This window comes from Acanthopagrus latus, chromosome 14 (assembly GCF_904848185.1).
Source record: "Acanthopagrus latus isolate v.2019 chromosome 14, fAcaLat1.1, whole genome shotgun sequence".
NCBI classification, from domain to species: domain Eukaryota; kingdom Metazoa; phylum Chordata; class Actinopteri; order Spariformes; family Sparidae; genus Acanthopagrus; species Acanthopagrus latus.
In genome coordinates this window covers 11153459-11169894 of record NC_051052.1, presented here as the reverse complement: position 1 = coordinate 11169894, position 16436 = coordinate 11153459, and the positions used below count along the sequence as shown (strand labels likewise).

At 45.1% G+C, this 16436-nt stretch overlaps 1 protein-coding gene across 25 annotated transcripts in view; it reads right to left on the bottom strand.

Moving 5' to 3' along the window:
- The window catches only part of grm8a (glutamate receptor, metabotropic 8a), a 453766-nt gene extending 439729 nt beyond the window's left edge, over positions 1–14037 (bottom strand). For 11 of the 25 annotated variants that reach the window (XM_037121968.1, XM_037121970.1, XM_037121966.1 and 8 more), the window contains exons 1-3: positions 13769–14035; positions 11683–11845; positions 6225–7042 (exon numbers count right to left, since the gene is read on the bottom strand). In XM_037121968.1, coding sequence (XP_036977863.1) covers positions 6225–6767 — 543 coding nt within the window. In that variant the 5' untranslated portion in view covers positions 6768–7042; positions 11683–11845; positions 13769–14035. Of the gene's footprint in view, positions 1–6224; positions 7043–10851; positions 10869–11682; positions 11846–13768 lie in introns of those variants that run through there. The other 14 variants (XM_037121960.1, XM_037121961.1, XM_037121958.1 and 11 more) reach the window with 7 other exon arrangements.
- Positions 14038–16436: the final 2399 nt, after the last annotated feature.

Here is a 16436-nt window from a genome sequence, read left to right as displayed (position 1 = left end):
ATAGGATCTCATTCCACTTTAATGCTCTACACACTGGTCCTCTCACCGTGAGCGCACACATGCAGATAGCACCCACCAGACACTTTCTATCTCCGTTACTCTCCTCCACCTCTCTCGCAAAACATTCAATTAACGCCTCTCGGGAAACCCCTCCCCTCCACACACACACACCGATCCGTAACACAGTCGGCAGGTTCATCAGACGTGTTTCCAGTGACCTCTTGTTCCTCATCAGGGAGCTTGATTAAAGTTTAAATTACTTTTCCGCGGTATTCAATCAAAAGGCCGTAAGTGCATGCACACGTGTTTATATGTTGTGACTGTGTGTGTGTGTGTGTGTGTACGCAGCAGATCGATAATACACTGCCTTGAAGAGCAGCAGCATGAATGTACTAATGTTTCAGTTTTGACCCCATGCATGTGTTTTTCCGGGACGCTGATCACAGTTCACACCAGGGGTGCCCAATCAATTCCCCTTATAGGGCCGAAACTAGATCTTAATGGAGGCTTCTACACACTTATAATACATTTACATTTTCTGCGTATGTAAATGTCTTCTCTGCCGCTGAATAGGGATTTTTCCCAATTTCAAGGCTTTTTAAGGGCATTCTTTACCTTATCTGAATCCAGCACCTGAGAGCTAAATGCTCATTTTGGGCTACACAGGAACAAATGAAGTCGACTTGACCTGACTTATCCAGGGAGGAGTCACTCGCTAGTTTTTAAAAACAATGCCAAGCTTCACTGACACATCATTCAAGCACCTGTAAAAAAAAATTTAAAAAAAATTTTTTTAAAAATCTGCTCATCCAAATTTCCCTGCTTATCACTTTTTTTCTGCCGCCAGTTTAAAAGGATTCGCTCCGTTCGGCGGCGAACAAATCCAATTATGTCCTCGTTCGCACGTTTACATACGGCTCTTGTGAAGGAATCATCTCCAGGCAACTCAACAAATGAAAGCAATAAATAATTTCAGAAGGACAATTAAGTCTCCCCTCATTAACCGTTCACTCATTAAGTCTGCCTTCGTTAGTCGAGGTTGGGCGATCGCGACCCTGCCCGTCTGTGGCGACCGTGATATTTCCCCCCTGCAGTCGTCTCAGAGCGAAACAGTGCGCTCGCGACCAACGTTCAGAAAACCCGAGACTCGCTCTCCTCCTAATGAGTTCTCCCGCTCGCTGTGCAGCGAGCTCTGTGGCTTCATTATCGTCACTCTGTTAATGCGTAATGCCGCCGTGAAAGAAATCAACACCACATCAGTACGCTCCAGAGGATGCCGCCGTCTCTCCTGCTCGCTTTTTGACTTTTTGCCTTCTCGAGTCTTTGTCCTTTAAGTCTGACTTCCATTAAGTCTTTCTTATTCCTCAGTGTCTCCTTCACACTCCCCCTCCCCTCCTCTCTGCTGTCATTATTCAATCAAACGGTCTGCAGGATTAGGACCAAGACTGCAGACCAAATGCCGCCTGACCTTGGGAGTAAAAGCAAATCTATTAGGAATTGCGACTGAATTGGCGTCTGAATTACACGACTCTGTTTCCTCTTAATTGCATTTTAATGCAGCTGTTGTCATCCTCGCGAAGCCGGGCGCCAAATTGATTTGTAATTCAGCTGGTGTGTCGCTGCGCCTCAAAAGGAGATTGTTCTCAAAAGCCCCAGCCTGCTGTACGTTCCGAGGGTCTGAGCAAACATTTGCTCTGGCTAATTTGCCTAACAGCAGACAGTGTGTGATTTTTTTTATTCGGAGACATGCTGTGCACACAGATAGAAGGAAGTTTCGCGCATGTATCCACTGCGGCCCTGCTCTCTTTCGGCATCACGGGGGCCACCTGGGAGCAGGGGAATGCTCGTGTCACACAATGTGTTGCGCATAAATCCACCTCAAACAACAGAGAGAAAAGGGGGGCTGCACTTAGGAAAGCAATCATGGCGATGGCGATACACAAGCCAGATGAATATATCAGCGATATCACACGGCACAGTGGTTAATTCTCCAGAGGGACAGAGAGGCAAGGAGGCTGTGGCTGAATTATGGAAGCAATCGGAAAAGGCTCGTCCGCATACATACGCATACACAGATACACATATGTAAAACCTGCAAACCCTTGAGTAACGGCACACGGAGCGCTCACACATGAAGCGAGGCGGTACGGGAGAGCGTGGGAACCACTGCTTCTGACCTTGGCCTCCAAACACACAAGCAGAGACGCAGACATAAGCTGTCTACTCAACGGAGACGACAACGCGCAAGTTTGTTTGCATATGTTTGAAAAGCTGAATTAAGTGGAACTGACGCTGATTGAATGAAGGGTCGAGATTCCGGTGTGTGTGTGTGTGTGTGTGTGTGTGTGTGTGTGTGTGTGTGTGTGTGCGCGTGTTGTGTGTGCATAATGGCTGTGTTTCCCAAATTCCCCCGAGGCAAAGTCATCACATTCGCACTCACCGGGGGACAGCCACCACCTATCAATTTGTGAATTGAATTTCATTTTCGGCGTCCAGTGCACAGCGTGCGGGTGTCACAGAGTGAAATGGGCCTCTCGCTTCATTGAAATGGCGAGCAAGGCCTCCCTGATAACAGAGCAGACACACACACACACACAGATAGCCCATTAGCGACAGCGTGGATGTGATGTCTTGCTCTTTTAAAATGAAGTTAGATCTGCTGTAGTAGCCATACCTGAGTGTGTTCATTAGGTTTTCCAGTGCAAATATTAGCAGGTGGCTGTGGATCGAGTTTCCTTCAAGGTGGCTCGAGAAGGTGACCAAAACTCTCTGAGGCCCACCGATCCATAATGCCGCTGTAATTACACCAACCGTGCACGAACGCAATCAATACCCCGAGCATGAAGCGGTTACTTTCGGAGGGTGAGTGCTCGCAGAGAGAAACGAGGACAAAATGCGAGATGAAACTATATTACTCTGCATGAGTGTTTTCCGCGAGAGGAGCAGCAAACCGGAATCGAGCGCCTGCTGATGATGGAGGGGGACGTGTCGGGCTCCAGGTGTGTGCCCTCCGTGTTGAGGCCGCAATTTGTAAACCCCCAGAGCAGCATCTCCCTGCCCGTCAATAGTTTGCTCATTAATTCGATTCCCCACAGTGGCGAGAAACAATGTGCATTGTTGACATTGAAAACAGAGCCGCGCATGAGCTCGCTAGACACCAGTCCAGCTGCTGGTCCACACACCCTCATCCTGCTGCAATACTGAACATATTAAGGTGCCACAGGAACGGATTTTGGCTGATACCATTCAAAAATGTAATAAAATTGTCACCATAATGTGAACAGTTGTATTGCGCTGTAAAGATGTCTACTGAAGTTAGCAGGCTAACCAAACTCCCAGTTTGGACTGCTCGCTGCACGGCTAACTGAGCTACCTAGCAAATGGCAGCTACAGTGGCCGATTCTTATGTATTGCACCTTTAAGGGATACTTACAGCTAATTCCAGCTTGGACTTTTTTTTTTGGTTTTCTTTTCTTACGTTTGGACTTTCAGCCAACATTTCCAATCAGGATTACTGGGATTGTACTCAGCAAGTTAGTTGCTCAGATCTGGGAATGTGACACGTCCACTAAAAAGAAACCGCACAGGGCAATAAAACACGACCAGTCAGACAATCCGATTTTCTGACATCTTATGTGCACTCTCTCTTGATTTTACCCCTCAATAAAGTGGTTTGATCAACATTTTAAACCCCTAACCCATTTGTTTTGACCCCTTGCTTTCCTTTAAGAGAAGCCCAGAGAGGTTAAAATCATTTAGTACTTGCCAAGAATTAATAACATCCATTCCATTTGGACTTGATGTATGAGAAAATGCCCTCTTGTACCCCTTTGGTAGATTAAAAATGATCAATGGTGCTGAGTCTGCCACTGGGTAATATGTCTGTTCATACATGGTATATTCTTATTTCTTGCCCCAGCAGACTAATATTCCCAGGCGTCACCTGTTACTTTGGTCTGTATAATGTTACCATAACCAAGAGAAAAAATGCTTTAATAATCCAGATCTATTCTTTAACTCTGTGATTTCTGTGTTTCCTTTCAACGCAGCATTGAAATCCTGACACGTTTGGATGACCCTCATTTGCTCTGTTCTTTTTATATGCTAAACTCTTTTGGAATTTCCTCAGAAATCCGCCGCAGCGACGGCCTGGTTTCCCCACGAGGATTAACAAAAGTTCTCATCTTGTTACGTCTTATGTCATCGCCTCTCTTCACTCCGTATCATCCCACAAAGCAGAAGCGGTTACAGATAATCTTCAAAAGAGGAACCAGCGACAAAGGAAACACCAACACAACTTTTTTTTTTGTTTGACTTGATTTTTCTGTGATTGTCAGCGTGCCATTCCCTCGGCGGCTGGGCACGGTGGTGGAGGGAAAAAGAAAAAATAAAAAAGAGCAAAAAGAACAGGGCTGTTTTCTTGAGGATTTGGATGTGGAGTTTTTTTTCATGCAATCTGTTGTTTGAATCGCTTTTGTCTGCCGCAAGATTAAAAGACACACACACACACGCACACCCTCCCAGTGCTTTACCGCGCCCCTTGTGTTGAGTGGGCGACTCGCTGTGACTGGCACTGTCAGATTAGCCCATTTAAACGAGACGTATATTTATTGCAGCATGTTTGTGTGTGTGTGTGTGTGTGTGTGTGTGTGTGTGTGTGTGTGTATGTGTGTGTGTGTATATGTGTGTGCATGTGTGTCAGTGTGTCCTCCATACTATTTTGAGACCCCTAATGCGAGCTGCATTATTCATGTTAAACCGTGCAGAGGAAGATACAGTCATGTGCCATATAATACTACTGCCATGGGCCTCTTGTTGATATCATCTCTCTCTCAAACACACACACACACACACACACACACACACACACACACACAAACATGCACAGGTACGTTCACTAAATACTTAAGACTCCCACACACACGCACGCAAAGAAACGTTGGCACGCTTATCTAAACATACTGTTACATATATACATATCGGTGGACGTGCACAAGATTCACACCCACACTGACATACAACAAACACACACACACACACACACACACACGTGTAAACAGACGCACACAATGCACTAAATCGCATTAGGCAAATGAGAGCGAGGCGGTGCGGCGCCGGAGAAGGCGCTCCTGTTCGAGTGCTGCCGCTGTGACAGATCCTGGCATAAATCATGTTTAGTCCTTGTTGTTGTTTAATGTGCAAATCTTCCATTCAAAGCACAAGCTGGTTGTTAACAAGTTCCTTCAAACACACACGCACACATATTCTATTGTATGGATTTTTGCAAGAATGGGAGGCATAAAATGTGTGGCCGCAAACTCACACACACACACACACACACACACACACACACAGGCTGAAAAAGAGTGTGGGACGGATGTGGGTGTGAAATGCCATGGGCGTCATTACTGGACTCATATTTCATAATCATTCGACCATCCATCAGCGCTGCTCAGCTAATGATGACAACGCCAACACACACTCTCATAGAGAAAACACACCTAGAGAGACATGAGCATCCTCCAATCGCAGATGTGAGAGCTTCAGCAAGGACGCACACACGAGAGGAGAACGCTGTTGCATGCATACACATGAGCACTAGTCAGGACGCTCAATTAGGCCCACACATGTACTAGAAAAACAGACTGACACAGAGAGGGATCCTTTTGGACGACACACACACACACACACACACACACACACACGCACTTGTGCACACACAGAAACGCGCGCTGCAGTGAATGAAGTGGCTGTTGACAGATTTCAGCAGTAATTGATACCCGTGTTTGGCAGCCATTTTTATTTGGCTCAACCACAAGCCAGGAATGATCTAAGCCGTGAAGCACAAACACACACACACACACACACACACACACACAAAGCTCTTCCTTGCGAGCATCGCTTGACACATCTTGACACTCGTCTCACACACATGCACACACATTTCTTACACACAAGAGATAAAATGACACTTAGGGTTTCCAAAGGCGAATGCTTAAAAAAAAAAAAAAAAAAGCTGCTTTCCCAATCGGTTAAGAAAGACGTGGCACTGCTGCCGCTGTCGAAAACTCTAGCAAGACTGACTAGATTTTAATTGGCTGTCATCGTTGAACTTTATCTCAGCAGCGATGATGAGTGAGGGGAAGGTTGGAAATGGCATGCACAGAGATGTTCACACAGTAGACAGCAGAGGGGAGAAAAGAGAAAAGGGAGTCAAATCTTACCTTAAACAGGCGCAAGATGTTGGCCACCATAATGGACACTGAGCTGGCCGCCGCTCCGATCACACCTACGATTTTATCCGGCTTGGTGAAGATCGGAGGGTCTCCGTTAGCGCAGCGGACATCAGAGCCGTCCCTCTCTATCAAGGCCTGCACAAAAGTCAGGGACTGCTCCAGTGCGTACGTGTCCCTGGAGCAGGTATCCAAGATCCGGGCCCCCAGCGTGATATTGGGCAGCAGCTCAGGGTCCTTGTTGATCAGGTCAATGGCGAACATCATGGCCTCCAAACGATGGATGCCCTTTTCCTTTTTCAGCTCCCCACATGGCGTGCCACGGTCCCCGCGCGAGTGCACCGGAAATAATCCGCCGAGGATGATGTCCCCGTCCAGTCGGATGGAGTGGGCGTACTCAGGCGCCGCCGCGGGATCTGTTGGGATCCGTTGAGGGGAGGTGACTGGAAGGAACCAAGTGTAGGTAGTAGCCATGAGCAGGAAGATAAGAGAGGGGGACTGTGGGTAGGAAGTCGGGTTCCACTGTGGTTCCATGATCAACGAATGATTACCAAACAAGGGCCAAGGCGATACTCGAAGGGGCTTCAGCACGGTATTCCAAAACTGTAGAAAAGTAGTGCCTTCCTATTGGTCAAAAGAAGGGGGAAGGGACCCCAGGGGTGGAGCTAGCCGAGCCCCATGAGCGAATCATATTCCAGAAGAGGCAGCGTGACGAAGAGATGGCGGCGTCACAATGTGGCGGCGATGCAGCAGAGATCTAGTCGGGAAGTTCGGAGCCTGTAATCCACGAGTCACATCTTCAGTGGAGCCTGTTGAGGAAGAGACAGAGACAGGATGTCTGAGCACCAGTGTGATGTGAACACCAAGCTGCTGCAGGGATGTACGGTCCACCTGACAAACATGTGTAAACCACTCGCGGGCACAACAAAAACGCAGCCAAGCATACCGAAAAAAAAAAAAAACAAGTCACAAAAAGACACACATGCTCATTTGCCCGCACACCCTCGCACGGGCACAGCCATTCCAGGAGATCCCTGTCAAAATTTGCACTGCCATCCCATAATTGAAAACCCAAAAGTCTGTCAGTTTGTAATCACCTCTACACACACACACTCATCTCTTGGCATATCGATGAGTGGAACAGCTGCTAAAATGACAGCAGAGAACCTTGGCGAGCTCCTCGGGCTATTCGCGGACTACCTGCTGCAGTGGAGATTGGGGAAAAAGACGAACGGAGCGAGGGGGAGGGAGGTCGGGAGGGAGACGGCGGAGACACCGGCGGAAGAGAGGGAGATGGGGGAGGAGAGACAGAAAGAGGAACCGAGTGAGACAATGTGAGAGAAACGGAGACAGCAGTGAAAAGGCAGAGAGCAGAGCCCCCGGGGCAAGTGTGTTGCATCATTCAAACACCTGCTGTTTCATCTGCGGCTAAATGAACACATTATATCCAGTACAACCTGCTATGTACACACACACACACACACAAAGAAAACACAACAGGTAGATCTAATGTCTACTGTTGTTTCTTCGCATTAACAGTTATGAATGCTGATTTGCCATGTCTGCTTCCACCCACTGCAGGGAGTTTGCACCTCTCATCCCCCGCCAGTAATAATGTCATGCTCTTCCCACGAGCTGCACATTAAGCAGGCATATCCTCGAAAAAGTGCTGAAAAGTTGGTCTGGGTCAGAAGTGGAAATTGGTTGTGACAAACTGGTTTCCTCTTACTTGATGTAAGCGCTAATGCGCCATCATTGGTCGAGGCCCGGGGGATTTTATTTTCTCACTGGCTTCACTTGATCCACAATCCTCGATTTTACCTCTGTTGAGATCTTAAGGTGGGTTCAGTTTTGTTTACCCCATACATTTCTCCAGGAAAAGCCAACAGAGCATTCATTATTGTTTGGAAGGGATAAATAGCTCTTAAGAAAGATGTAATGTTAGAGATGACTCTGAATGAAGAATTGCACCAGATATTGCATTAAATTTATGTCATTACATCATTTCTACCAATTCAGGCCGTCACTCTGAAACAAGACGCTTTATTATAGATGTCCTGCTTACCTCAATACACACAAGCTATGCTATTGAGGTGGCCTTTTTTCACACAGTTTAGCCAATTAATTAGCTTTGTCGTTCATTCCATTGCTTATCTCCCCTGAGAGAATGACTTCCTCTGAGGGGAGACAGACCACAGTGCATTATCTTGAAAAGAACAGTTGGACATTTCCATTATTCTCGTTCGTCTGAGGAGTTAGATGAGAAGGTTGACAGGCCTTTTGCTCTCATACACAGGTAACAGCTAGCAAGCTAGGGAGCAAATACTGTAAGGGGAAACAGCTAGCCTACTCTGTCTGTTATTTACTTTCTTGCCAAGAGTTAGATGAGAATATTGATATGAATGTCATGTTTATAGACCTACATTCAACGCAAGGCCACAACTAGCATCCGGTTAGCTTGATACACATACAGAGTGGACATTCTTTATCCTTTTAGAGGTACTGCACACCAGTACCTCTAAAAGTAGTCATTCTTTAAGAAAACTGTAGAAAAACCGAAGTGTAAAAATGACAATCGGTGGTTTTACGTCTGGTTTACGTGTGGGACAATTTCCTGACCGGGTACAGTGACTTCCTGTCGTAAAGTGTGTGAGGTTGTCCAAAAAAATGTGTCCAGCATAGATGACGATAACAATGCAGTACAAGTTGTTCATCCAGCTGTAAAGAACTTGGTAGATGAGTTTTGTCACACCTGGACTGCTGTTTTCCCTTGTTTCTACTCATTATTTCCCTTGTCTCTACTCATTATGCTATGCTAAGCTAATTGGCTGCTGGGTGTAGTCACATGTTATATACATCAGTCCCAAAGACATATACGTTCTTGAATTCTACTTCCAATTTCAAACATTAAAGTGTGGATCATTTTCAAATATGAAGCCAGGCTACATTCAAGGTTGGAACCAGGTGAAGTTGGCGATTGCCCAATGGCTCTAAACCCTAAGAGGTCCCCAAGACCACAGGTTTACCATGTGGCAATTAGTCTGTGTCAATATAATGAGTTGCAAATGTATTTTTACGCGGGATGCATCACATTCGAAACTAAAACGATGGCCACCTTAAAGCAGCACCTGCATTACATCTAGGCAGTTTTGCCCCACAGCCTCCTAGTGGGTCACTCTGGCCCCGCCTATATCACGCTACATGAGGTCCAACTGATGAACTGGAACCGCACCATCTCTTCTGGCTTTGGGACCAGACTGTCCAAGCAAATCAAAGCATCATTTAACTTTAACCTTTGGAAAAAAAAACATTCAGCAGACCTGCTTGATTTCACCCACAAGGACCCCTAACAGGTTTCCGGGGCTTAGATCTCATCACAGCGTGAGCCGCCCTCTTCACTGAATCCATTTATAATTCGATTCTGTCCCAATTAATTCATCAGTTTCTCTCCACTCTAAATGGAATTAGGTCAAAGCCACTCATACACAGACAAGCCGTGGCTATGATAGAAAGCCCTGCTTTTTATATAGGGTAGCTGGTGTTCTCCTCGCCACAATATTGTTTATTCAACACTTTTTCCCTGGATTCATGCTCCACTTGGCTCAGGCACAGGAAGGGTCCAAATGAGGTCTGGGTAGCCTGCCATTAAGACAATTAAACAGTTCATACCCACGCCTGATTACTGTCTAATAGGATCCACATTTGGCAAAAACTGGATCTTCCCAAACAAGGAGCTAACAGATGGACTTAATGGGAATATTTAACCCGACAGGAGCATGCTCATGATTTAAAAAAAGTTACATTAATCCAAGATGTAAGTACATGAACACATCCCGAGAGGGCCGCCAAAAAAAATCAGATCAGGGCAATGTGTGAACGTTTCGTGACTGAACTGAGGCCCCAAGGTTATTAAAAGTTTCATGTCTCATTTGCACTAACTGAGAATTATCACATTTCCCGATGACTGAGAATCAGCGACACCCTCGTCGCTGTGGCCGTGCTGTATGTCATGCACCTGATCTTGTTCTATCCTGTGACTCTTTTTACTCTTTGCTCCCAGGAGAGTCCTTGTGCTTTATGGCGCTTTGCAAAGGCTCAAAAAATCCACATTATTCCTCCCGCGTGGCAGCCTAAAAGAAGGCGACAGAAGGAGGTTTCCGGCACTGTGAGGGTCGGTGGCGCAAAAGATGAAGAGGGGTGAAAGCCCCGAGAGGCTCATCGCTCTTTTTTAATTTGCACCCACGGCTGGCTGTCGAGTTGAGAGTTGCCCACTGGTGTCTCCTTTTTTTCAGTTTCCTCCCTACCTGGCCTCCTTGGCCTTCCTCCTCTCCTCCCCATTCCACCTCAACTCCTCAAGATTCTCCGTTCTCTCCCTCCTGCAGGCCTCCTCATCTCTCCAGGGAGCTCGCTGCTCTTTTCAGATAGCTTTTCTGCCACCCTATCCTCTCTCTCTCTCTCTCTCTCTCTCTCTCTCTCTCTCTCTCTCTCTCACACACACACACACACAAATTTATGTGTTTTTCGGGGTCTCCCATCCAACAATTGCGGTTTGGCTTCTTCGTTGCTTCCTTTTCAGTCTCCTCCCATTCATACCTCACTTTTTTTTTTCTCACTCTACCTGTTCCCTAGCCTCCCACTTTCCAGCTGCGTTCTTTCAGTGATTTTGGCAGGATCATGTCACCAAAGAGGTGGGAGGACTTGATGCATTCAGTGTCACTGCAATAAATAAATAAATATTGAGCAAGAATGCATGGGTATATGGGATTTTTTTTTTTTTTTTCATTTTAGCATCATCTATAACAGAAGACTCACGTTCTCTCTGCCACATCCTGACTCCTTCCATATGTGGATGAAGACATTTAAATCCCAGCTTACATTGCTAAGAGACAATAGACTCAGCTCAGGCATGATTTTCATAGAAGACACCTCTTCTGACATGATTAAGTCATGTGTATGCAGATAAAAACACAGCCCACAGGTTCAAGAAAAAAAGCCATGCCAGATCAAGGTGTATGGGTGTATGCTGATTATGCTATAGGCTGATTGTCTCTGTGCAGCAGCAGCAGCAGAGCTGCTGGTGGTGGCATTCTGATGCACCCTAATTAAGACAGTGCCATCCACAGTATAAGCAGAGAAACACCATTATGGAGCTGTTTCATCTGTTTGCCATTCCCACGCAATATTGAGAAACCCCTCAGAAACACATACCTCTCCCCATGTGCCGCTGAGACATTTACTCACCTAACCACTATGGCTCAGAATCCGTGCGTAATGAAAATGACGAGTAGGAATCAATAAATTCCCAACAGAATGGCGAATTGAGACAATAAATTCAAAAAGAAATATCCACCCACAGACAAAAAAAAGAGGAGGCAACAGCATTTAGTCAGATGGAGAAGGGGTGAAAAATTTTTTTTAAAAAAGGCGAAATGATTTTTATATGAGATACCTCAGACAATCAAATCCATCCGACTGTGTGTGAAGGGGTGAAGAAGCGTCGTCTCCAGCCTCCCTCCGCGGACTCCTTGGGGTCCCTGTCCGCCTCGGGCAACTTCCTTGCGGAGCTCAGCAGTTTTTTTTTTCCCCTCTCTCCTCCTCTCCAAATACCAGTCCTCAACACAGGAGAGAGATTTTTGTTTTATTATTATATTCTTTTTTTTTTTTCACCCCCGCAACGGCAAAACGGATTTAAAAAGACAATAAGGACCATCCGCGAGGCGAAGACGCGAAGAGGGGAAAAAGACACGAAGACGCACAGAAAGAAAGGAGGGAGGAAAAGAGCGCGCTCCGTCGTGACCGGCAAAGGAAAAGATGCAATTAATAACCCCGCACTTGTTTAAGGTGACAACAGAGGGAGGCTGCCTGTAGCGAAGTCAATGCCCAAGAATGAGCCTCGGATACAGGGAGAGGGAGAGAGAGAGAGAGAGAGAGAGAACGAGAGAGGGGGAGAGAGAGAGAGAGAGAGGGGGGTGCAGAGGAATTCATCACACCCGGAATCTGTCACTCATGATCAATAATGTTGGTAAAACCCATCTGATTTCTAACCTCTCCTAACTTTACGCACTTTGCGCATTCAATAAATAAATAAAAAATAAAAATAAAAAAATCCCTTTCCATTCAAAGTCCATCCACTCGGACGCGCGCCGCAACACTCCTCTCCAGCTCCCCTCGGTGCTGAAAGGGACAGCGCACGACTCACACAGCCCCAACACACACACACACACACGCGACATTAAACATATGTATCTCAAGGCGTCGTGTCTGCAAATCACCGTCTTAATTGCGCCACCGCTGTCGTCCGGCAGAGTCTGCCCATTCAATCAAGTTTATTACCAATCAATCGGATCGATGGTTTTTCGACAATGGAAGGGGGGGCTTCGGTTATTCGAGCACATTAATAAGTCATCAAAATATGCTCACGCGGGCGTTGCGCCACACTCTTTTAATTGCCTCAACTTCAATCCATTTTTTACTGCGCCCATTGACCCCCCCCCCTCCCCGCCCCTCCACCCTGTAAAAAAACAAACAAACAAAAAAAAAAAACAGAGCGCTGCGGCTCTTTGTGCGGGGTCGGAATTAAATAAATGAACCGCATCCCATCTGCTGTGTAATAACAATTTGATAAGGCGCGTGGAGTGTGGAAACCAGGCAATCGAAACCCCCAGACCCGGTGCTGGTTCTCTGGTGCGACTGTGTGGAAGATGCGCGCAACGGGAAACCCAACTGTAGTGGGTGGTTGGGGTGGGGGGGCTCACCTGAGAGGAGGGACACGGTGCGATGGCGCCATCTTGTGGCGGGGGTCCCGTAATTGCAGCAGAGAAAAACACATCATCTACTTAGAAAGATAACTAAATAAATAAACTGTGGGATATCTGGATGCATTGAAATAGGAACAAACTACAACAGTGAAAGGAAATCTGATAAATTGCCTCCAGCAGATAACACTCAGTGTCTGAATTGCATTGTGGGTAATGTAGGCATCAGGTCATTTGCTTTTAACCTGCCCTTAATGAGCCCAATAGTCACAATAGGGCTAGACTGCTTTTTACAACATTGTGCCTACATTACCCACAATGCAACTTGGTCACGGAGCGACATCCCTGGACGTAATTTATCAAACAGTGGAGTGTGCTTCCCAAGACCTGTAAACAAATTTTAATATGTGAATTTGGTGGCGTTACCCTTAAAAGCTGCAGTTTGGAGTTTTGAGATGGAAGAGGACTTAGCCAAAATATTTGTTACCAGGTAATCATTACCTGGTGCGACACCATGCTGCCGTTCTGTAACATGAGTATCATTATTTCTCTAAAGCAATTCAACCATCTCAGAGCATACTGAACACAAAGTAATGTTGTAACTGCTCGCTCACTTGAAAGACACTTTTGCTAACCAGTAGTCATAAAGACAAAGCCAAACACTGGAGTTAGCATACAAGCTAACAAGCTAGATTCAGCAACAAGCTACGTAGCTGGACTGGCACCACAGCCTTGTGGTTAAAACAAAGAATTAAACATATATCAAGGAGGGGTCCTTACTTGTCCCTCAGAAAAGCAGCCAACTCTGCCTCACTCTTCAGTCTTTACAAATTCCGCAGCTCCCTCCTCCTCCAAAATTAAGCTCCGATATTTATCCTTGTTTTCCCTCTGGCTCGGTTAAATTCTTTCTTTTTACACTGCTTTTCTTCTTCAATCTTCTCATTTCTTCTCTTCGATGTGGGCAATGGTGGGGCATTTTTCGGCTCTGTTGTTGTTGTCCGTTCTCCAACATTGTTTACCATTTGGGCTTGAGCTAGAACCTACCTGAAAATATAAGAGCAGACATTGCACCTGTGTGGGGGAGGGGCACTGAGGGTGGGAGGCTGCCAGCAGTATGCATGAGAATGACTGACACTTCTCAGATGCTCCCCTTGGCTCTGATTGGTTGCGCTGATCCGGGAGCAGTGGATTATTGCAAATCAAATTAGGGCCACTGGGTGGAGCCACAGACAGTGGATTTTTACACAGCTGACCTGTTTCTTATTCTACAGATCATAATGACAATTTTAGCAAATATTTTTTAAAAAAGTAAAAACAGTTACAGACTGCAGCTTTAAATACTACTTGTATCAATAATAAGAATCCAAAAAGGAAATATGTAATACCATAAAACTCACTGTGGCCATTTCTTTTTTAGCATTAACTACTTTTAATACATTAAGCATAGCCTGTTTTGCTGATGCTACCTGAATACTTTTACTTAAAAGTAGCATATGGAAGAAGTTCAGCATTACAGTTTCTAAAAACGATGAGGCTTTCATCATATAGTTTGTTGAGCTGTGTACATTCTCCCAAATTAACTCAAGCTAAGGTGTGTTTCATTAGATTGCCGACACTACTTCCAGTCAGCCAACAAGGAGAAATTCAAGGTGAATAAAACTACTGTCAGTTTCAGTTTCTCCGCATAAATCTTTTTGTTTTGATTGTGATTAGAAAAGCTATGAAGTCGCAGCTGTATTCTGACTCCATTTCCCATGATGCAACCATTTTTTTGTCAGAGCCGACCTACCTAAATGGAGCATGGGCTTGTCTTTCAAACCTCACAGGTCCATTTGAGAATTGAAGTAAGAAAGATGAAGTTGACTTTTGAATTGATGACTTTTTCATGTTAGTCAGGCTTTCTGTTATACATCTGTCATCTCAAAGCCAAAGAGGATACTGTCACACTACCAGAGGATACCCCTCACTGATTCCTTTTCACCAAGTGTGTTTCACCAGCATCGTGTCAGTCTTGGAGACGTCAAAAGGAATGATATACTGCAGCGCAGGAAATAATGTGAGAAAGTAGAAGTACAGGGGGGAAATGCAAATGTCCAAAGAAGCAATTCCTGAGGAGGCAAGTGAAATCTTCTCTCCGCAAACACAGTAAACAAACATGACGGATGGAAGTATGTGACTCAGACATGAGGACAGAAAAAAAAGGAAGGCACACAAAACTCCCCTGTGAGGTTTGAAGCGGTACATTTTTATTTATTAAGTGGTTGGTTTTAACATTCTCGTCACATCGGAAATGCTTCTCTAACTCTTCTCAGGTTCTCTAGGAGGTGAGTTTTAATAACATATTACAACTGATGATGAAAGAAATGACAAAAACAAAAAACAAAACACACATACGTCCTAAGAGTCTCTTGAGGTTTGATTAAAGTTCTCTTCTTGTCACAATCCAACAAAAAAGTTCCTTCAAAAAGGAACGAGATGCAAAGAAAGTACAACTAATGGTGGAACAAGCTTGTGTCATTAATTAACAGTGACAGTAACTAGTCGGACATATTCGAAGCATATGGTCAACCAACAGTTAAGTACAAGTCAATAACTATTGTGACTATTATAACTATTATTTATACCAGAATACATATATACATGTTTACAAGACCTTGTTGCAGTTCTCGGTTAGAAAAATAAAGTTTGGTCTTTCCTTTTTTTCTGGTTTTTGTTCCATTTCATGGCTTTCTGTTTGAACATTAAGACATATCTACATTTGGTCTTCCTTGATTCTTCCCTCCCGACTCATACGCCAGTGTTTTCAAAGACTACCTCTGGGTGACGTTGGTGCGGCCCCGCTTGAAGTCTGAGTGCATGAAAGCATGTTTTGAATGGAACAGATGCAGCACTTAGTCCCCCCATTAGAAACAGAAATTACAAAGAAAAGCTCACAAAGTTTATTTGAAAGAGCTCTGGAACGATTAATGGAACAAAAAGTTGAATGTAAACCTTTAAAAACTTGTAGAAAAATCTGTTTTCATGTTCACAGCCCCCCACATTCTTGCCTGTTCCGAATCAGGTATCAACACCTCAAACAGCTGGTGTCGATCCAAACCTGTTGCACCTGCTGTTTAGACACTAAACACGTCTGCTTTGAAATAAATCACAAGCACCTACTTTGCTGTCTGGGATTTGAGGACCAATTTCTGAAGTGGCCAAATGAAGTGAAGCAATGAGTGTGGTCTACACTTCAGTTAACAGTGGGTGGTGACAGGTTTCTGAACGTAGATATGCATCACATAGAGTTAGCGATATTTTTCTCTTAACACAGAAAATCTTCCAGTTAATGGTTTCTGATATCTTAGGCAGTATGGCTGTTACTGTAACACCCCATCTGCAAAAACTGTGCATTCAAACACACAAATGAGACCTTAATAATGTAGGAAGTCCTATCCTTCCTGCGCAC